At 38.9% G+C, this 13,432-nt stretch overlaps 1 protein-coding gene across 1 annotated transcript in view; it reads left to right on the top strand.

The window, feature by feature from the left end:
* Window positions 1-11,294: 11,294 nt before the first annotated feature.
* The window catches only part of Ppn (proteoglycan-like sulfated glycoprotein papilin), a 309,416-nt gene continuing 307,278 nt past the window's right edge, over window positions 11,295-13,432 (top strand). Inside the window, exon 1 of the mRNA XM_076523052.1 lies at window positions 11,295-11,501. Within this exon, the coding sequence (XP_076379167.1) occupies window positions 11,482-11,501 (20 nt within the window). The 5' untranslated portion in view covers window positions 11,295-11,481. The remainder of the gene's footprint in view (window positions 11,502-13,432) is intronic.

Raw genomic sequence — 13,432 nt, 5'->3', positions numbered from 1 at the left:
ATGATACCTCGATCTATTATCTTATGCTATTTTGTATTAATGATTTATCGAAAATAAAAAGAAATTAACTACCGATATTGAATTCGGATAATCGAAGTTCTACTGTACCGTATAAAAATTTCCGAGACATTTTATTTCGTTCATTTTTACTTTTACTTTCCTTAACCGCTTAGCTGTTGCAATCTCTTTGGAAAGTGTGCAAGTTACTGTAATTACATATACTGTATACGTTTGGTTTCCTTCAATATTTCGTTCAAATAGAACACTTTTATAAACTATATATTTACTATAAATATAATATAATTATATATAATATAATATATAATATAATATATTTATTATATATATATAATAATATAATAATATATATATATATATAATATATATATATATATAATATATATATATATATATATATTATATTATATATTATATTATATATAATTATATTATATTTATAGTAAATATATAGTTTATAAAAGTGTTCTATTTGAACGAAATATTGAAGGAAACCAAACGTATACAGTATATGTAATTACAGTAACTTATATATATATATAATATAATAATATAATATATATAATAATATAACTATATATTTACTATATAATTCGATAAAAAATATCGAATTATATATCCTTTCCGACGAGTATACTCGACACGATGTGCCACGACAAAATGTCAAAATTTTGTGTTACGACGAGTATACTCGTGAAAGACAGCTAACCGGTTAAGAATACATCGCAGACCTTATGCATTTACGTAACCATCGAGTGTAAAATAGCATACGAATTTGAAGGATTTAAAATCCGTTATTTTCCGATTATTATTATAAATCCAATTTTTAATTCCGATATTTCCAATTAGCTCGGCACGCTCTTTCGCTCTCATCCAGAACGGAAATAAATGCGTACGTCAATGTTTTCGGTCTTTCAGTTGCGAAACATTTTCATTCTCTGATAAAAATCTGCAGTCTAATTACTGGAACACGTTCGCATAGCCGCCAATGGTGGAACGATACAATGAGAGGAATATAACAAGGAAAAATTTGCGAATCGGCTGTTCAAAATTTCGAGTTTCGTCCATTGAGTGGAACAGCGTGCGCCATCATGAATGGCCGACGCTATCTCAATGGAATTAAATCGCACGCGCTGCTGCTGCTTTCTATCATCAGGCAGCATCCTGGTGCTTGGTTATCGTCTATCGAGTGTCCTAAATAGAAACGGCGACTCTCGAGGTCACTAGCTGCTTCCTTTGACGCCCACCTTTCTCACGCTGTGTTGTCCAACAGGACACGTGTCCTTTTCTTGGAAAAAAAAAAACGAACGAACGACCAATTCGGACGATAAGCAACGTAACGTATTGTCGATTCGGAGCGGTCCGATATCAGTTTTGGAAATAGTGTTCCTGGTGACTCGTGCCCGCACGGAAATAGACCGGGGAACACTTATCTTTACCACGAATTTATCGCGAAATGTGCGCGCGATAGAATTAGTTCGAATTCTTGCATGATTCCGCAGCGGCGGGATAATTGTAGAATCATTTTTAAGATGATACGTGACTTATGCAGTATCTGGGATTATTTATATCGCGCTCCTCGGGTGTCTCTAATTTATACAAATAAAATCTGGAATCATTTTCGGTGACGGTACGATCTAGAATCGTGTACCATTATTTAAAGCAATAGAAATAGCAGTTTCTGAGTTAAATCAAATAATCAGGGATCATTAATTATGAACAGAATATCACAGTCAAAGGAGGCCGTCTAAATATCTCCGTTATTTTCGGGGGTATTGAAAAACTTCGTTAACAAAATATTCAGCGGTATTATAAATCTCCCAGACCAGAACAGCTTTTGTTAATAAAGTTTTTCAATATTTCCGAAAAATAACAGAGATATTTAAATGGCCTTCATTAGCCGAGACATTCTGCATACTGCACGGGGTTGTGCAAAATTTTATATCTCCTTCAGCGCTCCACAAATAAATTTGAGCGTGAATGATTCTGCGTTTTATAGTGTTTCAATACTATTACGATTCTGGAGACAAGTGAGACAATTGTAGAATCATTTTCAAGATTCTATTGGGTTGGCAACTAAGTAATTGCCGATTTCAGTTATAGATGTCTCTCACTACCATTTTTATGATATCCGTAAATGTTATATTATAAAATTATTATTATTATTATTATGTTACTTTTTATTATCCGCGAATGTTAGCAACTGGACAAATTGAATGCAGCGGTCAAGGAAAAGCGACCACAATGCTATAGTTAGCTTGCTGACATTTTTAACACCCAAGAAATATAGTTCAAATGTTATTTCAGTTTTCTAAAATGGCACCAAAGTGGTACCACCGGCATACAACAGATAGTTTTTGCATGGCACCAGCGTGGTGCCACCGGACGGCATAGTGTTAATAGTGAAACCAATAAAAGGATTAGCTTCAGTCTCAACGAGGAGGTTTTGATAATATATTGGGTTGGCAACTAAGTAATTGCCGATTTCAGTTATAGATGTCTCACACTCCCATTTTCATGATATCCGTAAATGTTATATTATAAAATTATTATTATTATTATTATGTTATTTTTTATTATCCGTGAATGTTAGCAACTGGACAAATTGAATGCAGCGGTCAAAGAAAAGCGACCAGAATTGGTCAATCGTAAAGGTGTCATTTTCCATCAGGACAATGCCAGGCCGCACACGTCTTTGTCCACTCGGCAAAAATTGATGGATATTGGTTGGGAATCGACGTTACACCCACCATATAGCCCTGATCTCGCGCCATCGGATTACCACTTATTTCGATCCCTGGACAACTCCCTTCGTGGTAAAACTTTTAACGACGATGACGCTGTAAAATCTCACTTAACTCAGTTTTTGGCCGAAAAGGATCAGACTTTCTACGAGCGTGGAATTTTCAAGTTGTCGGAGAGACGGCGAAAGGTCATCGAACAAAATGGAAAATACATTACAGATTAAACTTCCTTACAGATTTTAATTGTAAATCTAAATCAATTTTTCTAACTTACAGTATAGTAGTAGTATAGTAGTACTTGACCTTCGAAATCGGTCAAGAGATTCCTCGAATCGAAGAAACTCATCTTCGAACTGTACTCGCCGAGAAATTCCAAACTATTTGTCACCCTAATTTAGATATTTCTAGCGAGAGTCCGGGTACGGCCACCGTTATTCCGTTCTTCATTAAAAATATATTAATAATAAAATATATATTATAATAACATATACACATAACATATATTATCGTGTCCGCTTTGGTTAATTTCATGGTAATTATAGCAATAATTTAATGTTTGTTGATATATTGGATCAGACTTTCTACGAGCGTGGAATTTTCAAGTTGTCGGAGAGACGGCGAAAGGTCATCGAACAAAATGGAAAATACATTACAGATTAAACTTCGTTCCAAGTAAAAAAAAATTTTTTATTTCACTGAACAAATCGGCAATTAATTAGTTGCCAACCCAATATATCTTTTTGTCAAATTTGTCAAATTTATCGTTAAGACAGTTTATATTAGGTTGGAAACTAGGAAACGGGCGTTTTTTGTTAGTCCGTGTTCAACCGCGACTGAGAGAGGTTCATTAGAACGTGCGCTCGATATTTTTGATTTATCAATTTTAAAGGTATTCTTCTTACTCGTTTTGTAAAATTTTTTCACGTTTGTGTTCCATTTTTATTTTATATTTCTCCGAAACCAGATGGAGACAAAACGCGATTTACATCTACTTTTTTTGTATGTTTTGCAATTACTTAGTTGCCAACCCAATGGTATCTTGCGGAGCATCGGTGGTGGCTTCCGTTCTGTCCAAATCTCGCCTAAACTCTTGTAAAATAGTTTCCGCTTGATCATTCCCATCATCGATGGTAATTCGACGCCACTGGCACCAAGGTGAACGAAGTGGAAGAGAATGTATCTGGTATACCCCCAACAAAGTTACAAACGTGGAACCCGAAGCGAGCTGTTCACGGAAATATCTGCACCCTATTTAAATAAATACAGAGAGGTCCGCTGCTGCTACCGCGAGGTCCACGAATGAGATCACGTTCGTTCCTAGGTACCTTCTGTGAAATGTTTGTTTATTTGATTACGACCAATTTCTTTCCCAATGTTTATACAATCTGTCGGAACGACACTGTGGTTCCAAACACTTTGCCTCGAGTTATGAGAGCCAAGACTCATGAATTCGCGTGAAAGAGTTCGAGCGAATACAAAAATAATACACTTTAAACATATTGGAGCACGTTGCTCGTCGACGATGTGCAACAAAATTGTAACAGATATATAGGATTCTCAGTTTATCAACGTTTGCGTTGTACTTTAAACGCAACTCTAACGGTAAACAAAATTTTGAGCACGTTGCTGGCTCATTTGTTCGTCGAGAACGGACGAACTAAATACAGAAAGTGATATTCAATTCGTGAAAATGGTATTGCGTTTCGAGTTGAATAGGTTTTTGACATTCTTTCAAATTTTTGATGCTCTAGCATGCCTTTCCCATCAATCCATCGATCGTAAAACCAACGATCACAGCGCATGCAATATCCAACTGTCGGTGTGTTTACACGTTTAGGTAACAACGCCTTTTAATACCCTGATTGACGAGCTTAAGGTTCATTAACCCCGATACTCTCCCGATGGCAACGCGTTAGAGCGATGTTTACAGAAAAAATATTTTCATCTCTCTCTCTCTCTCTCTATCAGGCACTTCTTCCACATGTAAATTAATTTAGGCTGCATCGAAAGAAATTTGTATACGCGCCTCGCAACGTTGATTCCTCAGCTTTCGGTTTTACATTATCGAAACCTGTCTCATACCACAGTTTCAAACACTATAACCAAATTATTCTATCGCAGTTCTTTCGCCGCGAATATTGTCATCATTAAATCTTGTATCTGTTCACTCGCCGACCATTGCTCTCTTTTTCTGATACGCGATTACTCTGCTCCATCATTTATTTAACCAACATTCGATGCGTTAACTCGCGAACGAATTGCTCTTAGAATTGTCTCAATCTAGAATCGTTAAAAGCAGGCCAGATTCCACGGAGCCAAAAGATTCATTGCTCCGCATAATAATTTATTTCTTCGACACCCGTATTTTGTAGAGTGATCGAAGTTTTACAAAATTTTTAATATTATCGGTCGAAGCTATTCGAGGAAATTGAGACATCGATGATTTGTCGATTTAACCCTTTTAGTGCCGAACGACGATATATCGTCATTTGGTACACTAGCGAAAAGTGCCAACGACGATATATCGTTGCGCATGCGCGTTGGCGTCTTATTATACGCATAACAAGAGATCTGTATCTCAAAATAACTTTATAAAACGTTAAAATACTTCAAATTCGATGCAACACAATGATGATGAAAGAGAAATGTTTATTAGATTTTTTTGTTATATCTTATGCTGATCAGTGCCGAGGCTCTCTATACAGGGTGTTCCAAAAATGTCTCGCAATCCGAAAGTGGTGGATTCCTCGGGTCATTTGAAGCAACTTTTTCCTTTACAAAAATTTTCTCCGAGGCACCGTTAACGAGTTATTAACGAGAAACAGTGACCAATGAGAGGCGAGCTCGGCTGGCGCGAGGCGACCGAGCCAATGAGTGGAACTGGGCTTCGTGCGCTGGCTGGCTGGGCCGCCTCGCGTCAACCGTACTCGATTCTTATTGGTCACTGTTTTTCGTCAATAACTCGTCAACGGTGCCTCGGAGAACATTTTTGTAAAGGAAGAAGCTGCTTCAAATGATCCGAGGAACCCGCCATTTGCGGATTGCGAGTCATTTTTCGGACATCCTGTATGTCGGAGCGATAAGGTAGAAACGGGACACGGGATATCTCTCGATATATAGTTTTTTGGGACCGTAATCGCAATCTTCACAATTGTATGATAGTTATTAGACAGCTCAAGTGACACGCTGTGCATCGACACGGCGAGACTAAGATCTTTCTTTCAGTCTTTATTGACCCTTCTAAAGAGCAGTCAGTGTTCGAAAACCGTCAACGTTTTGATAAAAATACAATTTGTATTTTTTTTTATTAAAAATTACTGAAAATGAAGTACTTCTATATTATACCACGTGACCTACATAACATTGATAAAACGCTGATCAGTGAAAATATTGCTTGCAAAAGAGAAACTTGTTTCTATGTTTTTTATTATTGTCTATATTGCTGTTATTCATATAATTTTCAATAAGTATTGAAATACGATCGCCGTTACATTACTCTCCCATTCTTCCCCTATACGCTGCGTTTTGAATTTTTTAAATATTATTCTTAGTTTGGTTTTGATGGGCTTTTTCCTAAACCATAGTAAATTCGTTAAATTCGTCCGGTGATCTTCGCATAGACGCCCGTGTTTCGTTCGGCACTAAAAGGGTTAAATATAAAATGTTGACGGAACGGCTCTTGGCAAGTAAATTATCGAGCCAAACAACTGTTCCTTTCGAAATCTATTGAACTGATCGAATTGAAAATCGATGACCGTTCGACCCGGCCGGCAAACAGCACAATTACGTCGGCCGGTGTGTAAACAGGAACGGCGGGCAAATATTTCGCGGATAAATATAACGAATAGACCGGCAATGAAACTTGAGAGCTCGCGGGCCAACGATCGAGCTTATCAAACGATGAAATCGGGATCCACGCGATCGAATGCCGCGGATGTAACAAAATCCTGAGAACGGCCCGGCAATTGGCGCGGGCCAATTAACTGGGCATCGTTAATGCTAATCAGCCACCGTTGGCTGGCCGGTACGCGGGAACCGCAGAAAATTGCGGGCGTTATCAGTTAGTCGCACATGCGACGTAATTTGTCATCGGGGGCCGAATCCGTCAATGGGTTTGGCGGAGCGACGGAGGGAGGGAGGCGAAGGGCCGGAAGGATTCGAGATCAAGAGGCACGTGGCTTATTTCAAACGGCCGAATTGCTAAAATAATTCCGGATTCTAGAATTTCGTGGACCACAGAATAGGTGGCAATGGCCGGAATTCAACGAGATCCTGACGATCGATTCGAGCCGATTCAATAGTATTGCTTAACCTTTTAGGTACGGCTGAATTCTGCGCGAGGATATTTCTTTGGACGGCAGAGTCTGATGTGTACTGTACAGAGTTTGATACTGTATATACAGGGTGTCCCAAAAATGTCTCGCAATCCGAAAGTGGCGGCTTCCTCGGGTCATTCGAAGCAACTTTTTCCTTTACAAAAATGTTTTCCGACGCACCGTTGACGAGTTATCAATGAAAAACAGTGACCAATGAGAGGCGAGCTCGGCTGGCGCGAGGCGACCGAGCCAATGAGCGGAACTGGGCTTCGCGCGCTGGTTGGCTGGGCCGCCTCGCGTCAGCCGTACTCGATTCTTATTGGTCACTGTTTTTCGTTAATAACTCGTTAACGGTGCCTCGGAGAACATTTTTGTAAAGGAAGAAGTTGCTTCAAATGATCCGAGGAACCCGCCATTTCTGGATTGTGAGACATTTTTCGGACACCCTGTAGACTGTTGTAAATCGATGCGAAGACAAAAGAAGTGCGAAACAATGCATATGAAGACAATTATTTGGTTCAAACGATTATGAAGAAAAGCAACTTTTTTCCAACCTTTTTTATCCTAGTCTACAACACGCTATTTAAACAACGCTTTTTATGGATCGAGCTAACTTCTGTGCGTACTGAAAATTGCATCGAAATCGGTTAACATAGCGGCAAGCTACAGGCATTGTAGTCGAGCTATTTACAAAACGCATTGTTTACAATTTCGTTGCGAGCCAGGTTAAAAGCTGGAAAAATACTTCGTCGTTCCAACCAGCATCGATTTTTGCAAAAATCTTTTCATTCTTTTAGACCGTTCGCTCTGATTCTTGCGCTTTAAAAGTGGTCAGAATATCGTCGTTACCCATTCTAATAATTATAAAAGATATTTACACTTTTTATAAAAGACCTTTTTATGTATACATAAGATATATTTATATTTACAAGCATTTTCGAATTTTTGAAATTAATTTCTTTTCTACTGTCTTCTACTGTTATACTTAATAAATATTTCATTCATGAAATATCGCATAAAAATCATAAATACATATTTCGGTGATGAAACATCGCATAAAAATATTTCTATCTGCGATAAATAAATTGTATCTTAACAATTTACGCGTGCGATAGGCGAATAAATGAAATACACGTCGCACGATGAAATATCAACGTTAGCTTACTCACAAATTAGTTTCCGTCGAATCTGACGGTAGATTTAATTAAGTAAATTTCATTCGACGACATTATCCTTTAATTAAATCTAGGACGGATTTTATTGCAAGATTTCAATTAGTTGCGAAATCAGGGGCTGCCAGTAAATAAATAATTATCGACTTTAACCCTTCAGTTTTTGCATTTGAAATATTCTTTTAAACCTCGAGCAGGTTTAATAAATCGTTCGATAACAGTAGCTGTTGCATTCATAAATAAACAAGTTATCATAAGGTAATAACTTTTCGTTGTTAACAGAACATTTTTCTTCGTTCTAATTTTTATAAAGTAATTTATGAAAATAGGAATTCGCACGAAGATCCTCCGTTTAACTGTTATTTATAAGAAAATTGTCAGGCTTTTTTTTCGTCTAAAATTACGCGCTTCTTCGTAATTAATAAATTTGCAAATACACTTATTAAATACTACATAAGATAGATAAACTAATAAATACTATAATTAACTATACTAGCTAATAAATTTTATAAATAAATAAAACATTATCTGTAACCGTATGGGTTAAGTAGTATCCAAATTGAACAATCGAACATATTTCATTGTTTTCCTGTATTAGGAATGGTTGAAAAATATTTGTATAATTTTTCCCAATTAAGGTTTCGGTAAACAGTAAAGCAGGATTACTCGCGGAACACCTGTGCCACGGCGTAATACTAATTATTCCGATCGCGACAATCCCGCCATGATGCGTAATTAACAAAACGAAATGTCGATTAATAAAAGGCGCATGTTGGCACGGATAGAGCGCATCTGCCCGAACGTATTATCCGATCTGTGTGGGAAATCGAATTGCGCATTTGACACGTATTGTTCACGCGACCACACCGGGCGTTAATTAACAAACGGCCGTCTGCTAATCGGGTCCACTGATTTCCGGGGACGTGAGCAATACTCTGATAGCACGATTATAACGTTCTTTCGGTTGTTTTACGTTCGGTTAAAGTCAACATCTATGTATATAAATTCCTGATACTCTCTCGACGGTAAATTTCGCTAATAAACTCGCGCAGATCGATCCATTTCGACGATAACATTCCGATAATAATTTGCATTCTAACACGCTGCCCGAAAAATTCGCCGTTGCGCTTTATTCTATCTATGCACTATTAGTTTACGCTGCCCGAAAAATTCGCCGTTGCGCTTCATTCTATCTATGCACTATTAGTTTATACTGCTCGAAAAATTCGCAGTTGCGGTTTATTCTATCTATGCATCATTAGTTCACGCTGCAATGTTTGACGAGGAAGTCGAGCCGTTCACAGAGATCGTTCAATTTACAATAAAAATATTTTCCATATACTCGCGTTATCGAATTTCGATTGCCGCGGCACGTGTCTGTTATATTATTTTTTGTGATTGTTTCATTAAACATTCCCAAAGCAAACGCAACAGGATTCTATCGTGTTTATTCCTCTCGTTGCGTTTCTCTACTCGCACAATAAAACGTACAGTTCGGTCGATCCGCCTCTGCGAATCCAAAGTTCTCATTTGAAAATCATTTGCAACGTTTTAACATATTTCTCAGTTTCGGGGTTGAAGTAACAATATTCTTGTTTCTCGGCTGAAATATTCGACGTTCAACAGTTACAAGAAGAACTAAAGAACTAAAGAACTTTTTTTTTCCCTTCGTGAAAATTTGAGTTCGATCGTTTACAGTATTTCCCACATTTTTAACACGTTCCGTGCCACGTGTACCATCGATGGTACACGCTTGCATGTTTACTTAGTGAACTGAACAAATTGTTTACAAGAAATTTAGAACCGAAGAATCAATTTCCACCGCAAGAATGGGCGTTGATAAGTTTTTGTTACGTTGTTATGTGTACGAGAATTAGTAATTGCACGTAATACATCAATTTTTGGTAAAATATCAAAGTGTGAAGATTCGAGTAAAAAAAGCTCGGCACGGAACGTGTTAATTAGAAATCGAAAAGTCGTCTCGTTTCACCGTTTGGAATTTACACGATTAAGAGGTCAGATACGAACGTTCAAATTAAAGAATCGTGTATCTTTCGTCAGGAAAAATAGTGATCTGTCATTTACCGTATTTGTTGCATCTTCGACTACGAATAAAACTAATCGTCTTATCTCGCTGTTGTTCGGAACGTACAAGATCAAGATCAGCGGTTACAACGTTTTCCGCAATGAGCTTTCGATCTAGTCGAAACAAAGAACTAAAGAACTTTTTATTCTCCCTTCGTGAAAATTTGAGTTCGATCGTTTACACTATTTCCCACATTTTTAATTAGAAATCGAAAAGTCGTCTCGTTTCACCGTTTGGAATTTACACGATTAAGAGGTCAGATACGAACGTTCAAATTAAAGAATCGTGTATCTTTCTCCTGGCAAAATTGTGATCTGTCATTTACCGTATTTGTTGCATCTTCGACTACAAATAAAACTAATCGTCTTATCTCGCTGTTGTTCGGAACGTAAGAGATCAAGATCAGGCGATCGTTTCTCCATCCTGAAAAATTGCAGTATTTTTGCAAAATTTTGCAGTATTTTCGAGATCTCCGATTATAAATTAAAACGTCGACTTACCTGGTCGTTCGAGGCCTACAGGGTTAAGAGGCCAGTCAGCCGGGGCTCGTCGCGGTTCATCCCGGCAGGCATAGGGGTCGTTAATCAGCATTCGGAATTCGAGCACCGTGGCGAAGCATCGGCGACGGTGGCCACAATTTGCGGAGGCGTTTGAGTATGAATGAGTAACAAGTCCCCACCAAGATCCGTCTCCCCCTACCCCGGCTCTTTCTCTTCTCTTTCGGTTCGCCACCCTCTCGCTGGTTTCCGTCCCGCGTTCGTCCCATCGGTCCTCCGCGTCCGTGCTCCTCTCTGTCCCTGTTTCTCCCACGTCTCGATGCCCCTCTCCTCTCTAGCATCACTCTCTCTCTTTCTCTCTCTCGCTCTCTTTCCCGCTCTCCGAGCTCCCTCTTTCCCTCTCGTCGACACGAAAGAGGCTCGGTATCGGGGGTTCGGTTCTCTCTCCGTGTTCCGCGCTTCTTTCGGTCAGTTTTCTCTCGTGAGCTGCACGCGCGCGTCCTTCCGCTAGGACCTCGGGAGTCTGTGTCCGTCTTCTTGTCCCCCTCGATCCTGGATCAACCTCTACGCCCGTGAATCACAGGATAAATCAGGAGATCCATTCGTTCGACACGAGGATCCCCGCGCCGGGAGCCGACGTCCGTCAAGATGCGCCGTCGATGCACATGGTTAGTCCCAATCCCTTCTTTCTTTTTTTTTCGATCTTATCCGTGGCTGCTTGTGCGTTACTCGACACGGAGGACACGGTTGTCCGAGCAGGCTTCGGGACGATTAGAGCGAACGGTTTTGGAAAGGCTGGTTAAAGAAAGGGCCGGATTTGTTGCGATTCGCGGGGACGCGCTTGGTTCGCGTCGACTTTGTCAACCGGTAACCTTTTGTAGTAAGTTGTTCTTGTCGCGTGGCACGATTTGTTTCCGCGATTTTCGTAGACACTTCGAGACTGCTTCGATAGAGCGCATCTCGTGTACGATCATTCCCGAAATCGCGGTGCTGTGAATGCAAGCGGCGGGAGTTTCTGTTACTTAGAAGCGCTTATGTTCTGGTCCTCGTCGATCGGGGGGTCGTTTAGAGAAATTCTTTTGTAAACAATTTTAATCGCACAGCAGCAAATTGCTTCCGATGTAACAGGACGTTGTGTAATCCTTCGAGCTGTTACCTCGAAGCGAATTATTTGTTACAGATTTTTCGAGAGACAGCACGATCGTTACGGTTTTGACATTTAGGCTTTGAATCGCGTGAAATGTTTACACAAAGTTCTGCCAAATTGTTCATTTTTGGTTAACTATGTTCGGACGGAATAATATAACTTAGATCATTATTAAGTGGATCTTCGTCGAACCCTCGACCTAGACGGATCGGTGTTTATGTCAGGGTTGTGTCTCATAGGTTGAATTTATACGTGTAATTTACTCTCGTTCGTTGCGAACAAGCGATAGCGTAATTTCTTTATTCTACCGCATTCTCTGAACGAGCGTTTCTGACAGCAGGAACGCCCACTCGCAAAGTTCTGTCTCAACCATGGATTTCGCGAAAACAGCTCCGATACCAACAAAGTTTCATATGCAGCAATGGCCGAACAAGATCAATTTCTAAAAAAAAGGAACAAGCGACCGTTACCCGATGCTATCAAAGAATACATTATCTCCATTGGTCGAATTATAATATTCGAATTAAAATATTCGTTTCGCCTCGAGAATTTCGAGCTATATATATAATATAATATAATAATAGTTTAATATAATATAATATATAATATATATAATAATAATAATATAATATAATATATAATATATATAATAATAATAATAATATAATATAATATATAATATATATTATAATAATAATATAATATAATATATAATATATATTATAATAATAATATAATATAATATATATATAGTATATATATATATATCGTTAACACAACGATAACCATTGTTCACGCACTTGCTCTTAGGCCATTAGTATCCGAAGCAACTCGTGTTATTATTTCGAATGTGTACGAACGTGGAACGTGGCGTGAGGCCGGTATCGCAACTGTCTTTCATAAATGCAGGTATAAATGATCCTAGGTATGCGCGTGTCATGAGTTTTCGCAGGCGGGTGCACATAAATCCAGATGACCTAGCTAAGATACCGGAGTCAATGCAGATCGCTCGTGATAACACAGCATACCGGATATATTTTTCTAATCAAAAGCTCGCGTGCTTTCTGTGTAAAGAGGAAAGAGCCATCTAGCCAAAAACTGCGAAAACACTGAATCTGACCAGCAAACTTTACAACAGCTGCCGAGTATACTAACCGATGCTTCTCGTTCATCTAACTCTACTAAATCCGAACGTCTCTTTCTCTCCCCGCAACCAATTTAACCTGACTTCCCTGTTCCGATCGGCGATAAAGGACTTTCCCAGTGTTACTTTATCTGCTATATCGGATGCACAAAAAGAAACAAGCTCGCCATCCGAACCTGGCACCGATGACACCGCCCAAAAACGAGCCACCCACGCCAGGAAGAAAAGGCTGGTGATCGGAACGCCGCTTTCGCAAGAAGAAATCCAAACTTATTTGACCGCTAATACAATTCTCAATACCAACGGCA

Source organism: Megalopta genalis, chromosome 6 (genome assembly GCF_051020955.1).
Source record: "Megalopta genalis isolate 19385.01 chromosome 6, iyMegGena1_principal, whole genome shotgun sequence".
Taxonomy (NCBI): Eukaryota; Metazoa; Arthropoda; class Insecta; order Hymenoptera; family Halictidae; genus Megalopta; species Megalopta genalis.
Note: the sequence above shows the minus strand (reverse complement) of the source record. Positions and strands in the feature narration are given on the sequence as shown.